The sequence below is a fragment of the Myotis nattereri genome, assembly GCF_964212035.1.
Source record: "Myotis nattereri genome assembly, chromosome: 18".
NCBI lineage: Eukaryota > Metazoa > Chordata > Mammalia > Chiroptera > Vespertilionidae > Myotis > Myotis nattereri.
Genome location: NC_138093.1, coordinates 4,734,099 through 4,754,556, shown reverse-complemented (window position 1 = coordinate 4,754,556; position 20,458 = coordinate 4,734,099). Strand labels below are relative to the sequence as shown.

General features: G+C 52.2%; 1 protein-coding gene across 1 annotated transcript in view; it reads left to right on the top strand.

Annotated features, from left to right (window-relative positions):
* VAV3 (vav guanine nucleotide exchange factor 3) overlaps positions 1-20,154 on the top strand; it is a 164,795-nt gene extending 144,641 nt beyond the window's left edge. The window contains exons 25-27 of the mRNA XM_081112007.1: positions 5,942-6,071; positions 17,292-17,443; positions 18,055-20,154. Of these exons, the coding sequence (XP_080968133.1) occupies positions 5,942-6,071; positions 17,292-17,443; positions 18,055-18,096 (324 nt within the window). The 3' untranslated portion in view covers positions 18,097-20,154. The remainder of the gene's footprint in view (positions 1-5,941; positions 6,072-17,291; positions 17,444-18,054) is intronic.
* Positions 20,155-20,458: the final 304 nt, after the last annotated feature.

Sequence of the window (20,458 nt, the reverse complement as noted above, 5' to 3'; positions counted from 1 at the left end):
GCACCCGCAGGGCTCCCGGGGATGGGAACGAGGCTGCTCCACGGGTCATGGTCACTAGGAAGCTTCCGACTGCTGTGGGCCCAACGATGGGTTCCAGCCCTGCCGACTCGGAAAGTAACAACAACACCACCCCCATCAGAGGAGCCGAGCAGCCCGGAGGAAAGGAAGAGGCGCTGGGAAGGGTTGAGCAGTGCAGCTCGGTGCCACCCAGTTCTGCTCCAGAAAGTTCTTGAGCAGCTGCGGTCCGATGGGAAAAGCCAGTGATGCCACAGCGACTGGGTTCGTGACAGAGGTCCTTGGCTGGGGAGAAGCAGCAGAGACCCAGGGCTCCAGCCGTTTGCACCGGAGAGCAGTGCCCTCTTCCGCAGCGGTCTTCTGGAAAGGGGTTAAGAGGACCTGTCCCAGAGCTAACATGGGCAGCCCTCACACGACAGGTGAAATGCCACTGCTAGAGACACATGGGTATGATTTCCTCCATATCCTGGGTGGTTCTTCTGTAAGGCCGATAGCACAGTCGGTGCAAGGGAGGGGATTAAGAATTATAGCAAAACTACGGTGAAACTACAAACCATTAGCAAAGGATATACGATTGTACCACGGACAGAACTCTGTTTCGTTCCGTCAATGGCAGACCGCATCTGTGACGGCGGTCCTGTAAGATTAAAATGGAACTGAAGCCCTAGCTGGGTTGTCTCTGTGGTTAGAGCTTTGGCCCACGGACTGAAGGGCCTTGGGTTCGATTCCAGTCAAGGGCACATACGGCGGTTGTAGGCTTGATCCCCAGCCCTGGTTGGGGTGGGTGTGGGAGGCAACCAATCGATGTGCCTCTCTATCACATAGATGTTTCTCTCCCCTCCTCTCTCTCTCTCCCCCTCCTTCCACTCTAAAAATCAATAGAAAAATCCTCCAGTGAGAATCAGCAACAACAACAAAAATGGTGCTGAAAAATTCCTATCTTTTGGTGACATGGTAGGGCAACACCTGAACCCCATGTCTGTGGTGCTGGTGTGCAGACCTACTGCGCTCCAGGCCTCTAAAAAGCATAGGCCATACATAATACTCAATAAGGACAGTAAACAACTGTGTGACTAATTTATGTATTGACTATACATTTTTAAACTATATTTTTATTGATTTCAGAGAGGAAGAGGGAGGGAGGGAGGGAGAGAGAGAGAGAGAGCGAGAGAGAGAGAGAGAAACATCAATGATGAGAGAGGACATTGATCGGCTGTGTCCTGCACACCCCCCACTGGGGATGGAGCCTGCAACCTGGGCACATGCCCTTGACCGGAATCGAACCTGGGACCCTTCAGTCCTCAGGCCGACGCTCTGTCCACTGAGCCAAACTGACTAGGGCTTGACTATTCTTTTAATCGTTATTTTAGAGTGCACTCTTTCTGCTTTGGAAAAATAGTTGGCTGTAAAACAGTGCGCCGGGTTACACCTTGTCCAGAGTCTCTCTCTACGGCATGACTTTCTCTGGTGCTTGATTCACACTCGTGTGATTTTGCTCATGGCGTCCCCTGCACGTTCGCAGGGTGAAATCGCCTAAGGATGCCTTTCTGAGAACCATCCGGTCATTACGCCTGACAGTAACTGTAAAAGGAACGAAAGACAAGGAGCTGAGAAGTCTTAGGAAAACACTTTGGCCCGGGTTAGCACCTGCCCGGAGCAGATGGTGCCGAGATGGCTGAGCGTGTCAGAGCTGCCCCGCTCGGGGCTTCTGTTCTTGCTGAGCGTTGGCATGGAGTCCTCCCTGCGTGGTGCGTTTGCAGGGTTCAGAAGGGGCGCCACTGGGTTCTAAAGATGCTTTCAAATCAGGACACCCACCTGGTACCACAGTGCTGTCCTTGGACCTGAAGTAGGAAATCCTACGAGGACCCAAGATCAGGGGGGCGGCTCCCGCCAGGAACCGGCCCTTGGGAAGGAGCGGGAGGCTCACAGGCACCATCACCCCGGCCATGTGGGGGCCTCTCTAACCCGGGGCCACACAGCTTCATGGCATTTCCTGTGGTGCTGTTGGTGCCGATAGCACGGTTCCCGTAGGAGCGGGGCCTGTGGCTTTGCGTCGTCTCTTCAGAGCAGTTCACGTCCTCCCATCTTGGTGGCCGAGTTCTGTTCTCCTCCTTCGGAAGCTGCTTAGGGCCTGGAATGAAATTTTAATCTGGAATCGGATGCAAAGCACCGTCAGCCTCCAGAACTGGTGTTAAATGAGCCAGTTCCCCAAAGAGAGGCTCAGCCTTCGGGGGCTGGGACCTCACTTGTTTCCCTTGGGCTTCCGTAACTCGGTGAATCAAGATTTTTGGTGTTTTCCTCATCATTAAATTCAAGTTCTAAATGAATCTCTGCCTCCAGATTACAAGGCATTAATTTTGTTCTAATTGTCATGTGCGCCAGACCTTCCAGGGCCAAATGCTGTTTATAAATCATCCCCGTGCCTGTTGCCTTGGTAACCGGAGTGACGGGCTCATTATTTCTGAGAGAGACTGGAGTTGCCGACACCTCTGTGTGAGTGTGAGATAAGGGGAGCTTAGCCATTGCTTTTGTTTAGAGTCGTCTTATTTACTTGTAGTACCTGAAGGTCAATGACTGTAAGCAGGGGCGGATCAGACTGAAAGGCGGGAAGCAGAACGGCATCCCAGGGAAAAGATCCAGGCGGCACCATTTCATTCTACCTGCTTAGGAACATGTGGGAAGGCTCGCCCTCCTAAGACTGTAAAAATGGAGCTGGAATGTATCCCATGCTTAGTGAAGTGATAAAGAAGCGCTTTGCAGCTCACTCGTTCGCATGACCCTAGGGCTTGGAAAAGCCATTTTTCTTCACTAAAATGTGGAGGTGGGTAGGTATGAAGTGATCCCCAAGTCCTTCTCAGTACGATCACTCAAGCCAACTTCGCCTAAACCTAAATTCATCCTAATCTATATATAGAAAAGCCTAAGCAACCGTTATGGCTGAATGACTGGTCGCTATGACGTGCACTGAGCAGGCAGGCAGGCAGGCAGTTAGGGGCAAGCGATCCTGGATTGTGAAAGGGATGTCCGACTGCCTGTTTAGGCCCTATCCCTAAACCGGCAGTCGGACATCCCCCAAGGGGTCCTGGATTGCGAGAGGGCGCAGGCCGGACTGAGGGACCCCCTCCCCACTCTCCCTCCCCCCCCTCCCCCCCATGTACTGGGCCTCTATCCAGAATTTCATGCATTGGGCCTCTAGCTTATAATAAAATGCATAAAATCTGTATTACCTGTAACCAAATCACACTGAAGTTGAAAGTTACTGGCTTATTCCTTTCCGGTTTATTTTCGTATTTGTTACATTTTACTCAGTTTAAATAAGGAGCCTAAAGGAACAGCCCTCTGGAGTCATTTGAATCATCCTCACAGTATATGTGAGCACTGCTCTTTCAGAGCCCTGGCAGGATTTCCCCCTTTTATGTGAAAAAGTTACATAGTAACATCCATCTCTAGAATTTAATTCCAGACTTGGCCTTTGCAGACCATGTTAAAAATCACTGTAATGCAAATGCCATATTCTGATCATTGAAACCATTTTGAGGATATAAATTTCTGTCTGATATTTTGTCCCTCCTCCTCCTCCTCTTTCTTCTTGTCAGATTACAAATTCCTTTTCTTCATCAAGGATCCCTGTAATCTGGATCCAAGAAGGAAGAAATGTATGTTTTTATTGATTTCAGAGAGGGAGAAAGAGAGAGACATATCAACGATGAGAGAGAATCATTGATCAGCTGCCTCCTACACACCCCACACAGGGATCAAGCCCACAACCCGGGCATGTGCTCTGACTGGGTATTGAACCTTGACCTTCTGGTTCATAGGTCGATGCTCAACCACTGAGCAACACCAACTGGGCATATATATATATATATATATATCTTTCAAGTTATAGATATAATGTGTGTAAAAGCCTAGCACCTCAGGTCTACGTAAATAAAGTTCCTGGCCCATCACGGACTCTTAGCAAGTGCTCCTTCCCTGTAGCCTCCCCTTGTGTGGGCTACCTTGGCCAGGAACTGCTTGCTCATAGTGTGATGCAGGTGGGAGCACGGCGCTGGAGGCAGACACCAGCTCTGTGACCTGCACACATGGGAGAAGCTCGCTGGGACTTGCGCATCCCTGGGGACAAGGCCCACCTCTTGTTTCTTGTGTGAAGGTTGTGAGGAACTATGTAAGCGCCTGGTCAGGGGATGGTGGCAGCTGTCATGATCCTCACATGTGCCTGGCACTTCAGATACTCTTTGCTAGCCTCCGTGAAATTCTGTTATCCCCATTTCACAGATGTGAGCGTTGGAAAATCTCCTTTGCTTTATCCAGTGCTCAGCCCTACTGCGCTGCCTGTAGTCTGTGAGTGTGGTCTTCATCACCTCGTGTCTCTTCCCAGCCCGAAGGCTCCATTTAAAACAATCCACTCAGCCGGCGTGGCTCAGTGGTTGAGCGTTAACCTATGAACCAGGAGGTCACGGTTCGACTCCCGGTCGGGGCACATGCCCGGTTGCGGCTCGTCTATCCATGTGGAGCGTGCAGGAGGCAGCTGATCTATGATTCTCTCTCATTATTGCTGTTTCTGTCTCTCTCTCCCTTCCTCTTTGAAATCAATAAAAATATACTAAAAAATAAAATAAAACAATCCTTCCCTCCTTCCTGGCTTTTGAAGTTGTACATGTTCTTCAATGTAAGCCAGGCTGTATCATGAACTCCTGTCATCCTCCAAAAAGGACTCCCAAAAGGAAGTTCTCTGTCTTGCCTTCGGACTCCCATAATCCCTCACTTTCCTTCAAGGGTGAGAACCCGGGAGGGCAGGGGCCCTATCTCCATAATCTTTGGACCCAGGAACTCTCCAGGCGGTGAGCGTCCACAGCTCCTCGGAGTGAGGCCATAAACGACGCACAGATCATTGGCGACTCTCCTTTTCTTCTTCCGGGAGATCTTGGCCCGGTTGGTTTGTTTGGGGAACTTTGAACATAGCCACGGAATGATGTCAGTGTGAATTTTAGAAACCACGGGTAGGTTCCACACTGTTCCTCAGTGACTCTGCCGCTGTAGAAGCAACAAATGATTGAGTTAAAAGGGATTTTTCTTTTATTTTCATTTCAGCTGTTTGTAAGAGATGTTATCGCTCCAGTACTCATTTTCCCCGTTATGAATTCATTACTATTTAATTTCTGTTTAAAGTCAGCGGATTTGGATTTGTGTAGAATCCATGCAAGCAGCATCTCATAAGAAATTCCCTGAAATTTTAGTGTGAAAGAAGATGGGAGGTGATTATATTGGGCTTGGTGTATTTAAGGCCAATGAGGTATCAGAGAAGATTGGAAGGAGCCATGTCAGTGACCTGTGTAAGCGCCAGAGGCCACGCAGAGCTGGGAGATGGGCACCTGTGGACACGTCACTGTCAGCCACACGCAACGCCAAGCAGCACCCATGGCTTATCGACGCTGGTTCACCGGGGAGAAGCACATCGACGATCAAGTTTGCTCTTTGTGACGTTGGGAGGAAATGCAGGAAACTAGAAATTGCTGTATATTCAGCAAACAGCTGTTCCCTTTGTTTTTGTTTAGAAAAGCAAGTATTTCATAAATAAGAGCAATAATTACTGTTCTGAGATTGACGTTGAGCATGGTTTCTCTCCATGGAGTGTGGTCCCTCCTGTGTCTGGCGGAAGACTCACAGGATGCTCTCTATCCGGGAGTGACAATAGGGACAACTCCCATTACAAGGGGCGGAGTAACCAAGGCAGTCACCGGGCAGGTGTCCCAAACGCGCAGACGGCAGGGGGTGAATGTCACTTACCGTTCCATAGGCTTATGGAAAGTTTCGCACCGAATGGCCCATCCTCATACATATGTCAGTGTATGTGAAGGAGTCCATGCGTTTGAGAACCGACCTGGCCTTATTAACAACGACCTTTTATTCTTCTTGCCCTCAGGAACTTGTGGAGTATTACAAGCACCACTCCCTGAAGGAAGGGTTCCGGAGCTTGGATACCACCCTCCAGTTTCCATACAAGGAGCCAGAGCCCGCAGCTGGACAGAGGGGCAGCAGGGTGGGCAGCAGCTGTGAGTACTGCCCTCTAAGGGTTGAGGCACAGAGCATTCAGTTCTTTCTTCCAGAGTTTGCGATCTAAACCAGTTAGCACGCGAATGCCTTTAGCAAGGGTGTTCTCCAGCTAAGCAGAGTCAGACGGACCGACAGGTTTAAAACGTTTCCAGATACGGTTCTTGGTGCCAAGTTAAAAACCACGTTTGTATTCAGAGCTCCAAATGTAAAGGGTATGTTAATATGTAGGTTTTGTACTTTCCAATGACTTTTACATCAGCCACACTTTTTTTTAAACCCCTCAACAGAGGGTATGTTTATTGATTTTTTTTTTTTTTTTAGAGAGAGGGGAAGGGGGGAGAGCAAGAGATAGAGAGAGAGAGAGAGAGAGAGAGAGAGAGAGAGAGAGAGAGAAGGAGGGAGAGGGGGGAAAGAGAGAGAGAGAGAGAGAGAGAGAGATCAATCGGTTGCCTCCCATAAATGCCTCAACCTAGAATCAAACTTGCAAAGCAGAAACTGAGGGAGAAGTAAGTGTCGTCAGACCCTTCAGTGTACGGGATGATGCTCCAACCAACCGAGCCACATGGGCCAGGGCAGCCAGCCTCTTTTTCTTTGACACATGTCTGCGGTCATAGTGCCATTTGGGCAGCAGTATTTAAGCAAGGCGCATGCCCAGCTCTCTCATCTCCTGTGATCCTGTGTAAAGATGACTTCCGGATCATGTTTCCTCTGTCGCCAGTATCGCTGAAAGCATACAGTAGCCACTGTCTTTTGGCTCGAGCACTGGTCATCAAAGATTAGCATGCAGACCGCAAGCAGGTGCTGGTTGGATGTGAGCTCAAGGCAGACACTTTTTTCTCATCACCGCTTGATGTCATACGATCTTCCTGGAGGTAGACAGAGCTTGTAGAGAGACCATCGTGATGAAAAATGTTGGGAGTAAAGTGTGATTTCATTCTCTTAGTTTGATATCTTTTTTTAAAAAAACACCATAAAACTGTGTTGGAGGCTGAACACAATTTTATTACTGCCAGAATGCTTAGCCTAAGCAAAACTGGGATTTCCAGAGGTATTTCAAAAAAGAATTTACACCTGTGCAATAGAACTTCAACTCCCCCCATCCCCCCCAAAAGCAGAAACTGAGGGAGAAGTAGGTGTCGTTAGGGCTCTAACAGTGTCCGCAAAATCTCATACGTGTCCCATAAGCAAACGTTCAAGTGGCTTGTCACACGCACTGACAGGCTTGGTGTTTATTTGAATAACGTCATAGCCCTTGATTGGAATCGAACCCAAGACCCTTCAGTGCAAGGGCCGATGCTCTATCCACTGAGCAGCACCGGCTAGGCTGCCCCAATGCTTTATTGACCTGGTGCTGACTCTTTCTGCTGCACTGGCTGTGCTGAGAACGCTGCGCTGGCTCTGAGGGCTGCCCCCGGCGCTAGGTATGGAGCACTCGGCCTGGCCCTGCACGTGGTCACACCCAGGAGACGTGGCCGCTGCTCTCGCTACCTCTTCAGCTTTTACTGCTACTGCCCCTCCTCCTCTCACAGAAACAGTGCCCTGTGTGTGTAAGAGTTGGGTAGGATCACTGACTTTAACTCGGCAATTTAATCTTCGCCTTTATCAACTTTTAGATAAGCCTTGCTTATCCAAGCTCTGCGAAGGGTAACCCTGAGTGAAAGCCCTGCCTCTGTGTACGTGCCTAGCCCTTCGGGGCTGGCCCGGCTGTGGTCGGGGGGATGCTAGGTACCCCGTATGAACGTGTGTGCGGGATGTGTGTGCCCACCTCTGCTCAGTAGCACCTAACAGCAGCTTTCACCAAGAAGGGTTGCCGGGGACCGTGGGTTCAAAAGGCCTCGGAGCAGCCAGCGGCAGCCGAGAGCCACCCTGTGTCAGGGAGGCTGGACGGAAGTTCCCAGCTGAGACCTGCTGCTGGTTGTTCTTTGGTTCGGCTGTGATAGGAGAGTCCCGGGCGTGTGGCGGAGGCTGCTCGCTTCTGCACTGTCCGGGTTAGAATGCTCCTACCAACGAGATCGCCAACTCGTTTTCAAGTCAGTGGAATATGATGCGGTTAGGACAGAAGGCCCTCCTGCCAATGCAAAAACAAAAACACCAAAAACACCATGGAAACATCCATAGATTGGAATTACCCAGGAGGCCAGGGGCCATCCAGCACTTCAAGTTTGCAGCCCCTTGTCCACAGGCTCTGCGACTTTGTGTCACTGGAATGACCTGAGTGTTTCCGAGGGAGAAAGAGAGAGAAAGGACGAGGCGAGAATAGAGGGGCAACTTGGGCAGACGAGGGAGCCGTCTGCTTCCCTGGGAACCGCAGTGACTCCGTGGGAGACCCTCTGCCCTGTGCTGTGGGCCTGTGAGCAGTGGTCCCAGCAAGCCGGCCCGAGGCCGCGGCCCGTGCCCCCGAGGGCTGGTGTGTTTGGAGGGCACCAGGCTGCCTTTGCCCGACTTGCTCCTCCGTGAGCACGTAATGCTGTTCAGGTCGGACCTTCGGCAAGTGACTTAGCCTCGGCGCTCTCCTCCGAGGAGGGAGGGATGAGATTAGAGATGTTATTACGCGCTTTTAAAGATAGCGTCTTAGATTGCTTTCTTCGCGCACATGAGAGGAGGAGGAGAAGAGGAATGTTAATGGACCAATTACACCGAGGAAAGTTGCACCATGAGCGATTTCATAACCACCAGCAGACCTCCGACATTTTGCAGAGTTCTTAATTAATTGGATCACAGAGTAGAGTTGGCTAATTTAAAAAAAAAATGTTGGTTATCGTTATTTAGATAATAGCAAAGGATCTTCTCACAAGAACGTATTAGTTGGAAAAGTTGAAAAAATACAAACCACTTAATCAAGTGATCAGAGTTCGCATCACTAATGGGACAGACAGGTGTGATGCACCCCCAGACCTGATTCCCCCCAAACACAGCCGCGCCTCAGCGGTCTGTCTCCAAGAGGCTTCACCTGAGTCTGACCGCGAGGAAACGCCAGGCAAGGCCAAACGGACAGGCCGGCCATTCTGCGCTTAGGGAGTCCACACGGAGGTACTTGAACTCGGGGACATTGTGTGTGCAGGGTATTCTAACATGCTTTAGAAAAGCCACCAGCATCCGTAAAGGAAGGTCTCACGAAGCTAAGTCAGGACCAGGGGCCCCTGGGAGACACAGCAGCTGGTAAAGTGCGTGTCGCTGACGTGTGAGAGAGCGTGGGAAGATGGGTGGGCTCGCGAACGAAGTAGAGATTGGCCCGGTCCTCGTGATGTGGTGACAGATATTAGAGCCGTCCTTCAAGCACTGCAAAGGCGGCCCGGGTCGTTGCGACCAGACCAGTGACCTTGCAGGAAAAAGTGAAGGTCGGAGCCAGGGCTGGGCACGGCCGGAGCACAGGGGACAGTGACAGCAGCAGGGCCAGGTCGGAGCCGTGAGGGGGCCAGACGGCTGAGGCCTGACGGGATTGACTCTGGACGCAGTGGGGAGCCTTGGAGGGACTGAAGCAAAGGTGAGACGTGGTCCCACTTAAGGTTTCCAGGCGTCCTCTGGCTTCTCTGTTGAAACCAGGACCTCGGGGAGAGGGACGAGGTAGAAAGACGGAGACCAGTTGCTCCTGCGCAGTCGGTGACAGATGGGGCCACCGTGGGCCACCGAGGGGCCATGCAGGTGCTGTATTTGGAAGGTGACCCAGCAGGTCGTTCTCACACATCCCGTGTGAGCTGGAACAGCAAGAAATGGGTTGAGAAGGACTAAGGTTTTTGGCCTGAGTGACTGGAAGGTTGGAGGTTTCTTTTTTAAAAAATATATTTTTATTGATTTCAGAGAGGAAGGGAGAGTGAGAGAGAGATAGAAACATCAATGATGAGAGAGAATCATGGATCGGCTGCCTCCTGCACGCCCCACACTGGGGATCGAGCCTACAACCCGGGCAAGTGTCCTGACCGGGAATCGAACCCTGACCCCCTGGCTCACAGGTTGACACTCGACCACTGAGCCAGGCCGGCTGGGCAGGTTGGAGGTTTTTCAGGGAGGGACTCAGCTGGAGCCCAAAGGCTCGTCGGAGCTTTCTCGAAGCAGAATGAACAGTCGCCACATCTCTGTTTCCGTGTGCCTGTCTCTTCGCTGATTTGTAAGCTCCCGTGAAGTCAGACTTGTCTTACTTGTCGTGTCTCCTGTAGCTCCTAACACAGCACTTTGCAAGCTTGTAGTTATCTAATAAACGCCTGCCGACTCTTTTCGGAGAGTAAGGATTTAGACTCCATACACTTGATGCCTCTAAGTCATCTGAAACCCCTGGAGATGTCAGGGGACCTAATTTCCGTATTAATAGGGAAGGCCTCAGACCTCCTGGTGTTTCTCGTGAGTGGCCTCCGGTGTTGAGCACTGCCTACAAAGCACTTGTTCCCTTTTTCTAATGATTCCTGATCCACGTTGTTCTTGTTATATCTGGATTTCATGTGAAAGGAGATTTGACCACTTACGTCCCCATTCAATGAAATGAAACCAATCTGAATTATCCCTTATTTTTTTTCAGTGACGATATATAAAATATACAGTAAGCCCTGAACCAGGGGTTTTCCGTTTGTTTCATGGAGGGAGGTGGGAGCAGATACTGAGTGCTGCTGGGGTCTAAGACGCAGCCCACGCTCTGAAACCACGCCAGGTGAGGGGTCCCGGTCCCGATGAAACATTCATCCAGCATGTTCTCTGCTGCGGGCCATCTGTAGACAGTCCTGGTACGAAGCACCTCCTGGATGGCACAACAAAGGGCCCACTTAGCATCCGGTTCTCCGGAAAGCCTCTCGGCTGCTGCAGGGCAGCTGGCTCCCAGGGATCCCCGCGCCGATGGCAGGACCATCGGTCCAATTGCCTGACATTTTTACGAACAGCTTTTTATTATGCAAATGAGCGGACACAGTGGCTGCTACAACTTGGAGCTGAGCGCTAGGCAGTGTCTATCCCAGAGAGCAGTGGGCAGGTGCGTAGGGCTGTGTTCACTCACACACGTCATGGAAGGTCAAGTGGCAGTTCAGGCACGCGGTGGGACTTCCTCACGGGCCCGAGGAGCAGTGCTGATTGCGCTTGGTCTCCACCGTGTGCACGGTGAGCGTCACTGAAAATTGAATAGATTTTCATTCGCTCATGAACATGAGCTGTCTGATCAAGGCAGAGCTTATTAATTAAGGCAGCGACTAATTAGCCTTGACAGCCCTAGCCAGTGTGCTCAGTGGTTAGAGCGCCAGCCTGTGCACCAAAGGGTTGTAGCTCCGATTCCCCCCAGTCAAGGGCAATGTACTTGGGTTGCAGGTCCAATCCCTGACCCAGTCAGGGCATGTGCGGAAGACGACGAATTGGTGTGTCTCTCTCACATCAATGTAGTTTTTTTTCCTCTCTCTCTCTCACTCCCTCACTCCCTCCTTCCATTTCACTCTCTCTAAAAAAAAAAATCAGCCGGAACCGGTTTGGCTCAGAGGATAGAGCGTCGGCCTGCGGACTGAAGGGTTCCGGGTTCGATTCCGGTCAAGGGCATGTACCTGGGTTGCGGGCACATCCCCAGTGGGAGATGTGCAGGAGGCAGCTGATCGATGTTTCTCTCTCATCGATGTTTCTAGCTCTCTATCTCTCTCCCTTCCTCTCTGTGAAAAATCAATAAAATATATTTTAAAAAATAAATAAATAAATAAATAAATAAATGGAAAAAAATCCTCTAGTAAGGATTAACAACAAAAACAACAAAATTAGCCTTGACAACAAAAGTATAGGTGTCAGACTGCCATTCATTAGGTTTCTGTTCTGTAAACACTGTGTTCTTCCTGTATCTGGAGTACGTCAGTGCTGTGTGGCTCCCTTTCTTGGTCAAGTCTCAGAACTGAATAGCATTCCGTAATGATTTGCCAATCAGTCGATTATGGCTATGCTGATAGATTCGATTTGCCCAGTGTATTTACTCAGCAGATAACTTCCGTTTCAGTTAGAGAGTCTCAGGACTTGGGACTTCATTTGTTTAACTTGGAGATCATATTTGATTCTATTCTTAGAGAAATGTTGTCACTAGACAGTGGGCCACTTACTTGGCAACGCTCCACGAACGTTAGTGTGTACAAGGCACCAGGCGTGTGGAAAGTAAGCGGAGACCCCCCCCCCCCGGATGTGGGGGTCTCGCCCAGCCAGGTCCTCCTGTCTGCGAACGGGAGTGAAACATGTTTGAGGAAGGAAGGGAGGCCCCCACCAGAGCATGCAGTTTGCAAATGATGACAGAGATCTCCGCGTTGACTTTCGGTGGTCTAGGTGGGCCCAGTTATTAATAAGAGACTTGTTTTTCTCAAGAAGGGTCCCAAAATGACGGGATGCCCAGCAGGCAGAATGTGCGCAGTATTGGGTGGTGACGTGCATGTGAGGCCGGGAAGACAAGGGCGGGAGATAAGAACCTCTCCAGGCTCCTGTTCGAACTCCTCGCTGGCTCTGACCCTCACAGCATCGGTGTTGGTAGAGCAGGTGGGGTCTGTGTGTGTGGAAACAGGTGGGTAGAAACACGTTCTGCAGGTTGAACCATGCTGCGCAATAGCTGCATCGGCACCACATTCTGACATGGCTCACGTCTAGATCTAACACACACTTCCCCAGGATAACGTGTTATCTGGTACTCCTGTCGCCAGAGGCGCCAGGCCTTTACAGGCTGTGTCGCCAGCTCGAGAATTAAGGACCCGAAGGCAGTGGAAATGGATGTCTCGGGAGGGTGGCGACGATAAGTCACGCGACTCTGCGTCTAAAGTGGGAAGCGTCCCGACCAGCCCTTCACCAGCTGCCTGGCTGGGCGGCGGGAGAACCGGAGGAGCGCGTCCCTCTCGGGCATCCAGCGTGGTGCCTGCCAGGAGACCTACCGTCCGTAATAGCCGGTCAGCAGCGCAGAAAAAGTGACAGTTATTGTAGGAACATCATTGGTAGATGCAGGCTGTCAGGGACCCTGGGGAGTAAGACCCGAGCATAACTGGCCTTCTGCCCTGGGCGTGTGCTGGCTTTCGTTGGAGTCTTCATTGAGCAGGTGAAGCGAGCAGGTGAGCTAGGCGAATAGGAGGAGGAGTCCTGGGAGCTGGCAGGATGAAAGACCCCGCTGAGAGGCTTGCCCGCTCAGCAGCTTCCGTGTGCGGCCCTGGGCCCCAGCCCGCATCCAGTGGCGATGCCGAAGCTGGATAAGCTGGTCCCCGCTCCTCCGAATAACTGACCATGGGGGAGGCGACACAGGAGCCCGCGGAGTCATTAGCAGCGGAGCCGGGAAGGCCATGACGTAAGCGCCCAGCAGATGGCCGGGAAGGACGGGGAGGGGACAGGTGTCCGGCTAGATCAGGGGAGGCTCGCGGAAGGGACCCGAGCTGGGCGTCGGAGACAAGGAGTAGGGTTAGCAGAGGAGCGGTGACGGAGCGACATTCCTGAGTGAGCAGACGCTTCGAGGTGAGAATCCAGCTGAGGGCGCAGGGGTGTTGGGAAACGGGCCTGGGTGGAGGGACTTTGGGGCAACGGCCAGAGATTGGGTTCTGGAAGCAGGACCGGGCAGCCGTGGCTTGTCATGGGTTTCACGTTGAGGAGAACATGGCGAGTCTGTGTTTACGGTGTGTGGCCAAGAAGCAGCATTTAGAAAGGATGGAAGGAAAGAAAGTCCAAAGCAAGAAGGCCAGCTGGGAGGCCGTACACGGGTTTGCGAAGAGAACCCAGAAGTCGTATCGGAAAAGGACAGAAACATGGGAGACTGAGCGAGATGATGGGGAGGAAATTGTGTTTCAGGATGAGTTTCAGACGAGGAAAATCGGAGATAATGGTTGTACCTCCCAGCAGCATCATGAAGGTGTTTGAGCTCACAGAGTGGGACCCAGGTGAGGGACAAAGGTACATCCAACAATCCGTTCCACCCGTTGGGAGAAAGTTCAGATTAGAGTGAAGCTAAGGCCTAACCCTGGGGAAATAACTCCCTTAAGATTATATTTTATTTTTTAAAAAATATGTTTCTATTGATTTCAGGGAGGAAGGGAGAGGGAGAGGGATAGAAATATCAATGGCGAGAGAGAATCATTGACTGGCTGCCTCCTGCACACCCCCCACTGGGGATCGAGTCTGCAACCCAGGCCTGTGTCCTTGATCAGAATCGAACCCGGGATCCTTTGGTCCACAGGCTGACGCTCTACCCACTGGGCCAAACCAGCCAGCGCTTAAGGTGATAATGTTGTAGATGAGGTTTCAGAGGATCCTAAATGTAGCCACTTGGCACGGATGCCAACGCTGATGGCTCGGAAAAGCCTTTCTTTTGAGCATCCAGTTGCTTTCACGTTTTGCTTCCTCCCCGCAACTTTGTGGGGGATACTTCCTTTCTCTCCCAGATGTGGTAAGATTCGGAGCGGTCCCTGTCTCATTTCTGGAGAAAGCTAGCATGCGCACGCGTAGTGGGGCGGCGGTGGGGGGTGAGTGGGTCTGAACACACCTGGACACGTGAGTGGATTTCTTGAGTTGCAGAAGGTTCCACTCTGCGGGCTCTTGTTCAGAAGTTTTGGCGGGAAGGATGTTTTACACGGAGAATGTGCAGGCGCCCCGTCTCCCGGAGGTGACAAGGTGGGGACCCACCACATCCAGAGGAGACGGTGGAAGGGTTCCGGGTGGCAACACGGAGTGGGCTGCTGTGCTCACCTGTAACGGGACAGACAGCCCCGAATTGGCAATCAGCTCGGAAAAGGGTCTTCATTTAGAAACAATGATAAAAAGACACAAAGTGAGCGCGAGTGAAGGTTGAGGTCCCAGCTTTGACGCGACAGTTTTCCTGTGATTATAGACAACGGGGCAGTTGTGTCAAGATGTTTTTTTTTCTTTTGCTGACAGCTAAATGTTCTTTTTGCTTCTCTCTCCCTCTCTCTCTCTCTCCCTCAGCCCCCTCTCTGTTCTGTGGGTTTTCTCTTGTCCCTCCTCCAGACTTCAGCTTTGTCCCCCCTTCCTCCACTCCTTTCTGGTCAGGTACTGCTCCACTGCTTGTCCGTGTCGTTTCCATTTGCTTCTGTTTGCAAAGAAAACAGTTTGCTTTCTCTGTGTGGCTTCCCATGTAGATGCATCTCTTCCCCAACAGCCCAGGTCACATTCGCACCTGCACCTCCCTCCCCTCTGTCGCAGCCTCACTGCTTGCCATGGCATTCCCCTCCTCCAGTGTGCGTGCGTGTGTGTGCGTGTGTGTGCGTGTGCGCACGCGTGTGTGTATGTGTGTGCGTGCTCCCACTCTGTATTTCAGCAAGACAGTTTCTATTCAGCCTGTCGGGAGAGGTGGGGGAGGGATGAGGGCCGAGCGTATAAAAAGGGCATGGAATACCCTATAAAACCATCATTTTCTTTAAGGATCAGAAATTTTAGTTGAGAAAAGCCAGTGTTTAGAAAATAAATAGAACACAAACCCCCACTGGGTCTCCAAATGTAAGAGTGAAATTCAGCACAGGTGGCCCGAGGATGACTGTGCCCATTGTTTTGTGTCTGGGTATTTTTGTCTCGGTTTCTGTCATTAGCCAGAGAATGGAATGGTTATTCATGGGACGTCAAGGAGCGTACGTTATGGCTGGATAAAGGATGTTTCCTTACAGATTTAAAAACATTAACTTCTAAGTCCCAGCAGAACCATTTAGAACTAGGAGGGCCTTAGAAGTCAGTCACCTGGTACACACCTCTCGTTTCACAGGTGAGAAAAATGTAGCCTCCAGAACCTCAGAGATGCAGGCCAGGCCTCACGGCCCAGTCGATAATTGGCTTTTTCCATCACAGGGGTATTTTTATGTGCGCCCATCTAAGGCGTGCCCCATAATTCAGTAAGAAAACTATTCAAGTGGGTTTTGTCTGAGCAGTAAAATAAAACGACCTGTTTTTACTCCCTTTATACTTCTGAAATCTACAGCATTGCTATTTGTTTACCTTATGATTGACAGCTGGAGACTAAAAATATTTCTATCGTTGCAAAGCCACGAATGCCAGGCCAGGGGGCCCTGTGGCCACGTGCGCAGGCTCTGCCAGGCGGCTCAGGTGGCCACCTCGGCCGCCCGGGCTCTGGGCACTGTTACAAACACAGGCGCGTGGTGTTTCCTGTTTGTTTCTTTTTCTTCTACTTCAGTTCCTTCCATCCCAGGTGAGCGATTCTCAGAATCACTGAACATATAATTGAAAACACTTCATAACCCCAAAGAGCAACAGGTAGAGAAGTGGATATAAAAACATGCTCTGAAACATGAGATGTGAGCAAATGTGCAGCTCGAATGCATTTTCCTTTCAAGACAGGTTTGGGCAGGGAGTCAGGGAGCTCCTGGTAACACAGCAGGTCAGCGTCAACCATGACAGCAATCTGAGTATAGGAGGCGAGCACGCTGACGTCATTTTGTAAAGAAATATGTTCTTATTGATTTTTAGAGAGAGGGGAAAGGAGAGGGAGCGAGAGAGGGATAGAAACGTCAATAATGAGAGAGACTCTTTGATTGGCTGCCTCCTGCACACCCCCCCCCCCCCCGGGATCAAGGCTGCAACTGGGCATGTGCCCTGAACAGGAATCGAACCGTGAGCCCACCGACCTAGCTGACACCATTTTAATTACATACGTCAGTGAAGGTTGTCTGTGAGGCAGGATTCATTGGAAGGAGAAGACAAATTGTGTTTGTGGAAACCTGATTTAAGCTTCTTCACCTAAGTGGAATTATATGTAAAACAGTAACTGAGTTTAGCCCAAATAAGTCTAGCAATAACAACAAAGAGGCCGGCTGGGGGAGGAAGTGCCATTTAACTGGAAGCGATGAACGGGACTCCGCAGGAGACCTTCTGAGCAAAAACAAAGTGGTTGTTTTGAGTCTTAGTCCTAAAAGGTTCCGGGTAAACGGAAAGCTTTCTGCCTTTGCGGTTCTGGTGCGAGGCAGAATGTGTGGCATCGGTAGGAGGTGCATGCTAGCTCTTTCAGGTCCTTTCTCCTCAGATAGGAGCCTTTTCTAAACAAAAACGAGCCCCTGTTTTGTCGTTTTGAAGAATGTGAGAACAGACCGTGGCCTTTAGACTTTAGGCAGTGACCTTGACCCCTGATTGCCCTAAAGCCATCCTGCTGCTCGCTCCCGGGCTGCCTGCCATTGTCGCTGTCCGTCCGAAGTCACACCTCCGCATTGTGACAGCATCACTGACGCTCGCTCACCCACTTAGCCCCTCGGGGTCCTCACCCCGCAAATCAGCGGCTCCCCATCCTGTCTCCACAGTGCTGAGCCCCAAGGTGCTGGGCATCGCCGTGGCGCGCTACGACTTCTGTGCGAGGGACATGCGCGAGCTGTCCCTGCTGAAGGGGGACGTGGTGAAGATTTACACCAAGATGAGTGGCAATGGCTGGTGGCGAGGAGAAGCCAACGGCAAGGTGAGCCCCCCCTCTCGTGCGCTCGTGCCCGTGAACGAAGGTCATGGCAGCTGCAGGCCCCCCTCGAGCTGCTGAGGAGCAGCCCTCCCCCGGCAGCCTCCCCTCCCAGAACTCGGGCTCCGGGCCCTGCTGGTGTTTCTTACCCCCAAGAGGCCCGCGAGAAAAATGCGCTGAGGGACTGTGATGGTGGCATGAGCGCAGGTCACCTGCGCGAGGGCGCGGCTGCTGGTGGGCTGAGGGTTGAGGAGCGTCAGCCCCTCGGCCTCGGAGCAGAAACTTGCTGTGCAGAACAGACGGTCTCTCCGGGCCGCTGATCCCAGTTGGGAGGAATGGGACCCAGTACCGCTGTCTTCATAGGCCGCTCTGTTCTGTGGCAGAAAGAGGACTCATTCCATACCAGAGCCTGTGTCCTCCTTCATTTGCATATTCATTTGTGTGCCAGCCAATGGGAACTCTGTCCCGCTCTAGGAGCCCCTGAGCCCGCCTTGCCCGCCTGCACTGGGTATAAAACTCCAGCTTAACGGGGTGTCGGGGAAACAGCATGCCGGGCGCAGACCCCTCGAGGGGCAGGCGTGAAGTCACGTGGCTCACTGGTTGCTTCTCTCCTGTAGGTGGGCTGGTTTCCGTCCACGTACGTGGAGGTGGATGAGTAGGTGCCGGTCCAGCGTGGCCCCGCCAGACCCTTCGGAGGCGGACAGACCGAAGCCTGCACGGCTGTGAACGAACCCCTGTGTTTCAAAAGCTGCATTTCCGGCTACTCCACGTCCCCCTCCTGAGTCTTAATCCTGGGGCCTAAATGCTGGTGCTGACAGACAGCTGGGCACGGGACAGCGACCGCTGGGTCATTGTCGGGGCCAGAGCAAAGCCCGAGCTTTCTTTCTCCCCCAAAGAGCCCAGCAAACACATGGTTCGTCTTTCCACTTCCTCCATCCGGCCCGACCCATGATGCCGCCATCAGGAAACGCTTCCCGCCGGTTTCTCCTCACCAGAATTCTTTCATGGTCCAAAGAAGCAGATTCAGCGTTGCCCTTCCCAGCACAGAGCCCGCGAGAGCTCCGCCGTCGGCGGCCGAAGGAGGGTCCAGTGTGACGCCTCGTCTTCAAGGGCCTCGTGGGGGCTCGTGGCGAACACTTTCATTCCGCTTCTCATCGGTTGTCCCGGCCACAGGGGAAGAGAGCGCGCAGTGCGAGCGCCTCCCTGTGCGGCCCTCCCGCCCCGTGGCCGCCTCGGGTTGTTGGGGAGACGTGCTCTCCCGCTGGGTGAAGTCACCGTGGCTGGGTGGCGCCAGGCGACTGCAGGGAACCTGGGTGAGGACGCATTGTTTACAGAAGCAGAGGAAGGGCTACATGTCTATGAGGTCATTGGACAGGAGCGACATCTGTTAACACAGCCTTCTTTCTCCCCTGCCCCCAACCCGCCGCCCCCCCACCCCCCCAAAAAAAAAAGACCGAGGTAGGAGGGAGTTGCCGATCTCCCTCTTCCCGGGGTATTTGCAGCAGCACAAGCACAAACCAGTTTGCTGAGGGTTTGGGAAGGAAAGCGCAGCGGGGTCCTGCCTGCATTTCTGGGCCCCGAGGGTCACGAGGCATGTCCGGGCCTCCTCGGCGTGGCCCCCAGCTTCCCACCGAGGGTCTCCCCACCCACCAGCAGCCCCTGTCGGGGGGTGTGAGCCACTGGGGAGATGAGTTTCTGCAGTGGATTGATTTGACCAAGCCTTCACTTTTTATGTGACGTGTGCTCTCCGTGATACACACAGGCCCGGCCAAGGCAGTCAGGTGAAGACACTACGCGGCCCTTTCCCGATGAAATGGTTTCTCTGTAGCACAAGGTCCCGTCCAGATGAGATCCAGGGGGTGTTTCGGGTTTGAAGAAAACCCAGCATGAGAAGCATTAACTTGAGGAGCCAAACTGGGAGCGCCCGGTCGGAGGCTCTGGATCATGTCTGACTGACGTGAGGGAGGTGCCACCTGCTCGCTCCCCGACCCTCTCGAATTCCAGAACCTACTGTTCAATGCCCACCTCCCCCTGTAGAGACCCCCGGGGCTAGGCCTTCTCAGATAGGATAGAGTCGGGACCTTTACCTCAGAATTATGTAAACTGTGATTGTGTTTTAGAGAAATTACTATTTGCTAAAACCAGTTAGAGTCGACTGTGTGTGTGTGTGTGTGTGTGTGTGTATGTGTGTAAATGACCATGGAAGGGAATTTTATAGATGTCTGTGCAGTAGACTTGTGCCCTCACGGTGTGTCCCCGTCTTACCTGCAGCTGTGAGTCGGGGAAGGTTCGTCTGTCACGGTCTGTGGTCAGGGAAGCAGCGTCACGCGCGGAAACACCCCCGGGCGGGGTGGGAGCGGGTGTGGCTGTTGCAGCCGCTGGACTCCCTTCCTCACCAGTGGCGTGTGGTCTTCCTGTTGCATTTCACGGGCCTGGGGGGCGGCCCCTGGCGGAGGCGGTCGGAGCCCCTCTCACGATGCTGCCCTGGCGTCTCTGTCTGCGTTCAGCGCTCCGTGTGGACACGGTCAGTGCGCGGGTGGGTGTCGATTTCTCATACCAAAGACAGAAGTCAGTGTTCGTCCACATGCTTTGTCTTGCCCGTACGCAGCCTTGTGTGCTATGGTGGGTTAGAGTGCTGTTTCACTTTGTAGTATTTTGTAAATATGTCAATACAATAAACAGTTACTACATGCAATAAATTGACGTCTCGAGAGCTGAAGAGTCTTTCCATTGAATGATTCCCTAATTCGACTTACAGCAGCCCCCCCCCCCCTTATCCATGGGGGGTATATTCCAAGACCCCCAGACCCCTATTTCATTTGTCCTGTACATACATTCCCGTGATAAAGTCTAACTTGTGAATCAGGCACAGTGAGAGATGGACACTAATAGCTAATAGTAAAATGGGACAATGGAAAGGTTACACTGAGAGGAAAGTCACGTGGCCGCAGCCTCGCTGTGTAAACTAAGGGCGACTTGAACACACGCATCGTGAGACACGACAGTTGATCTGGTCGCCTG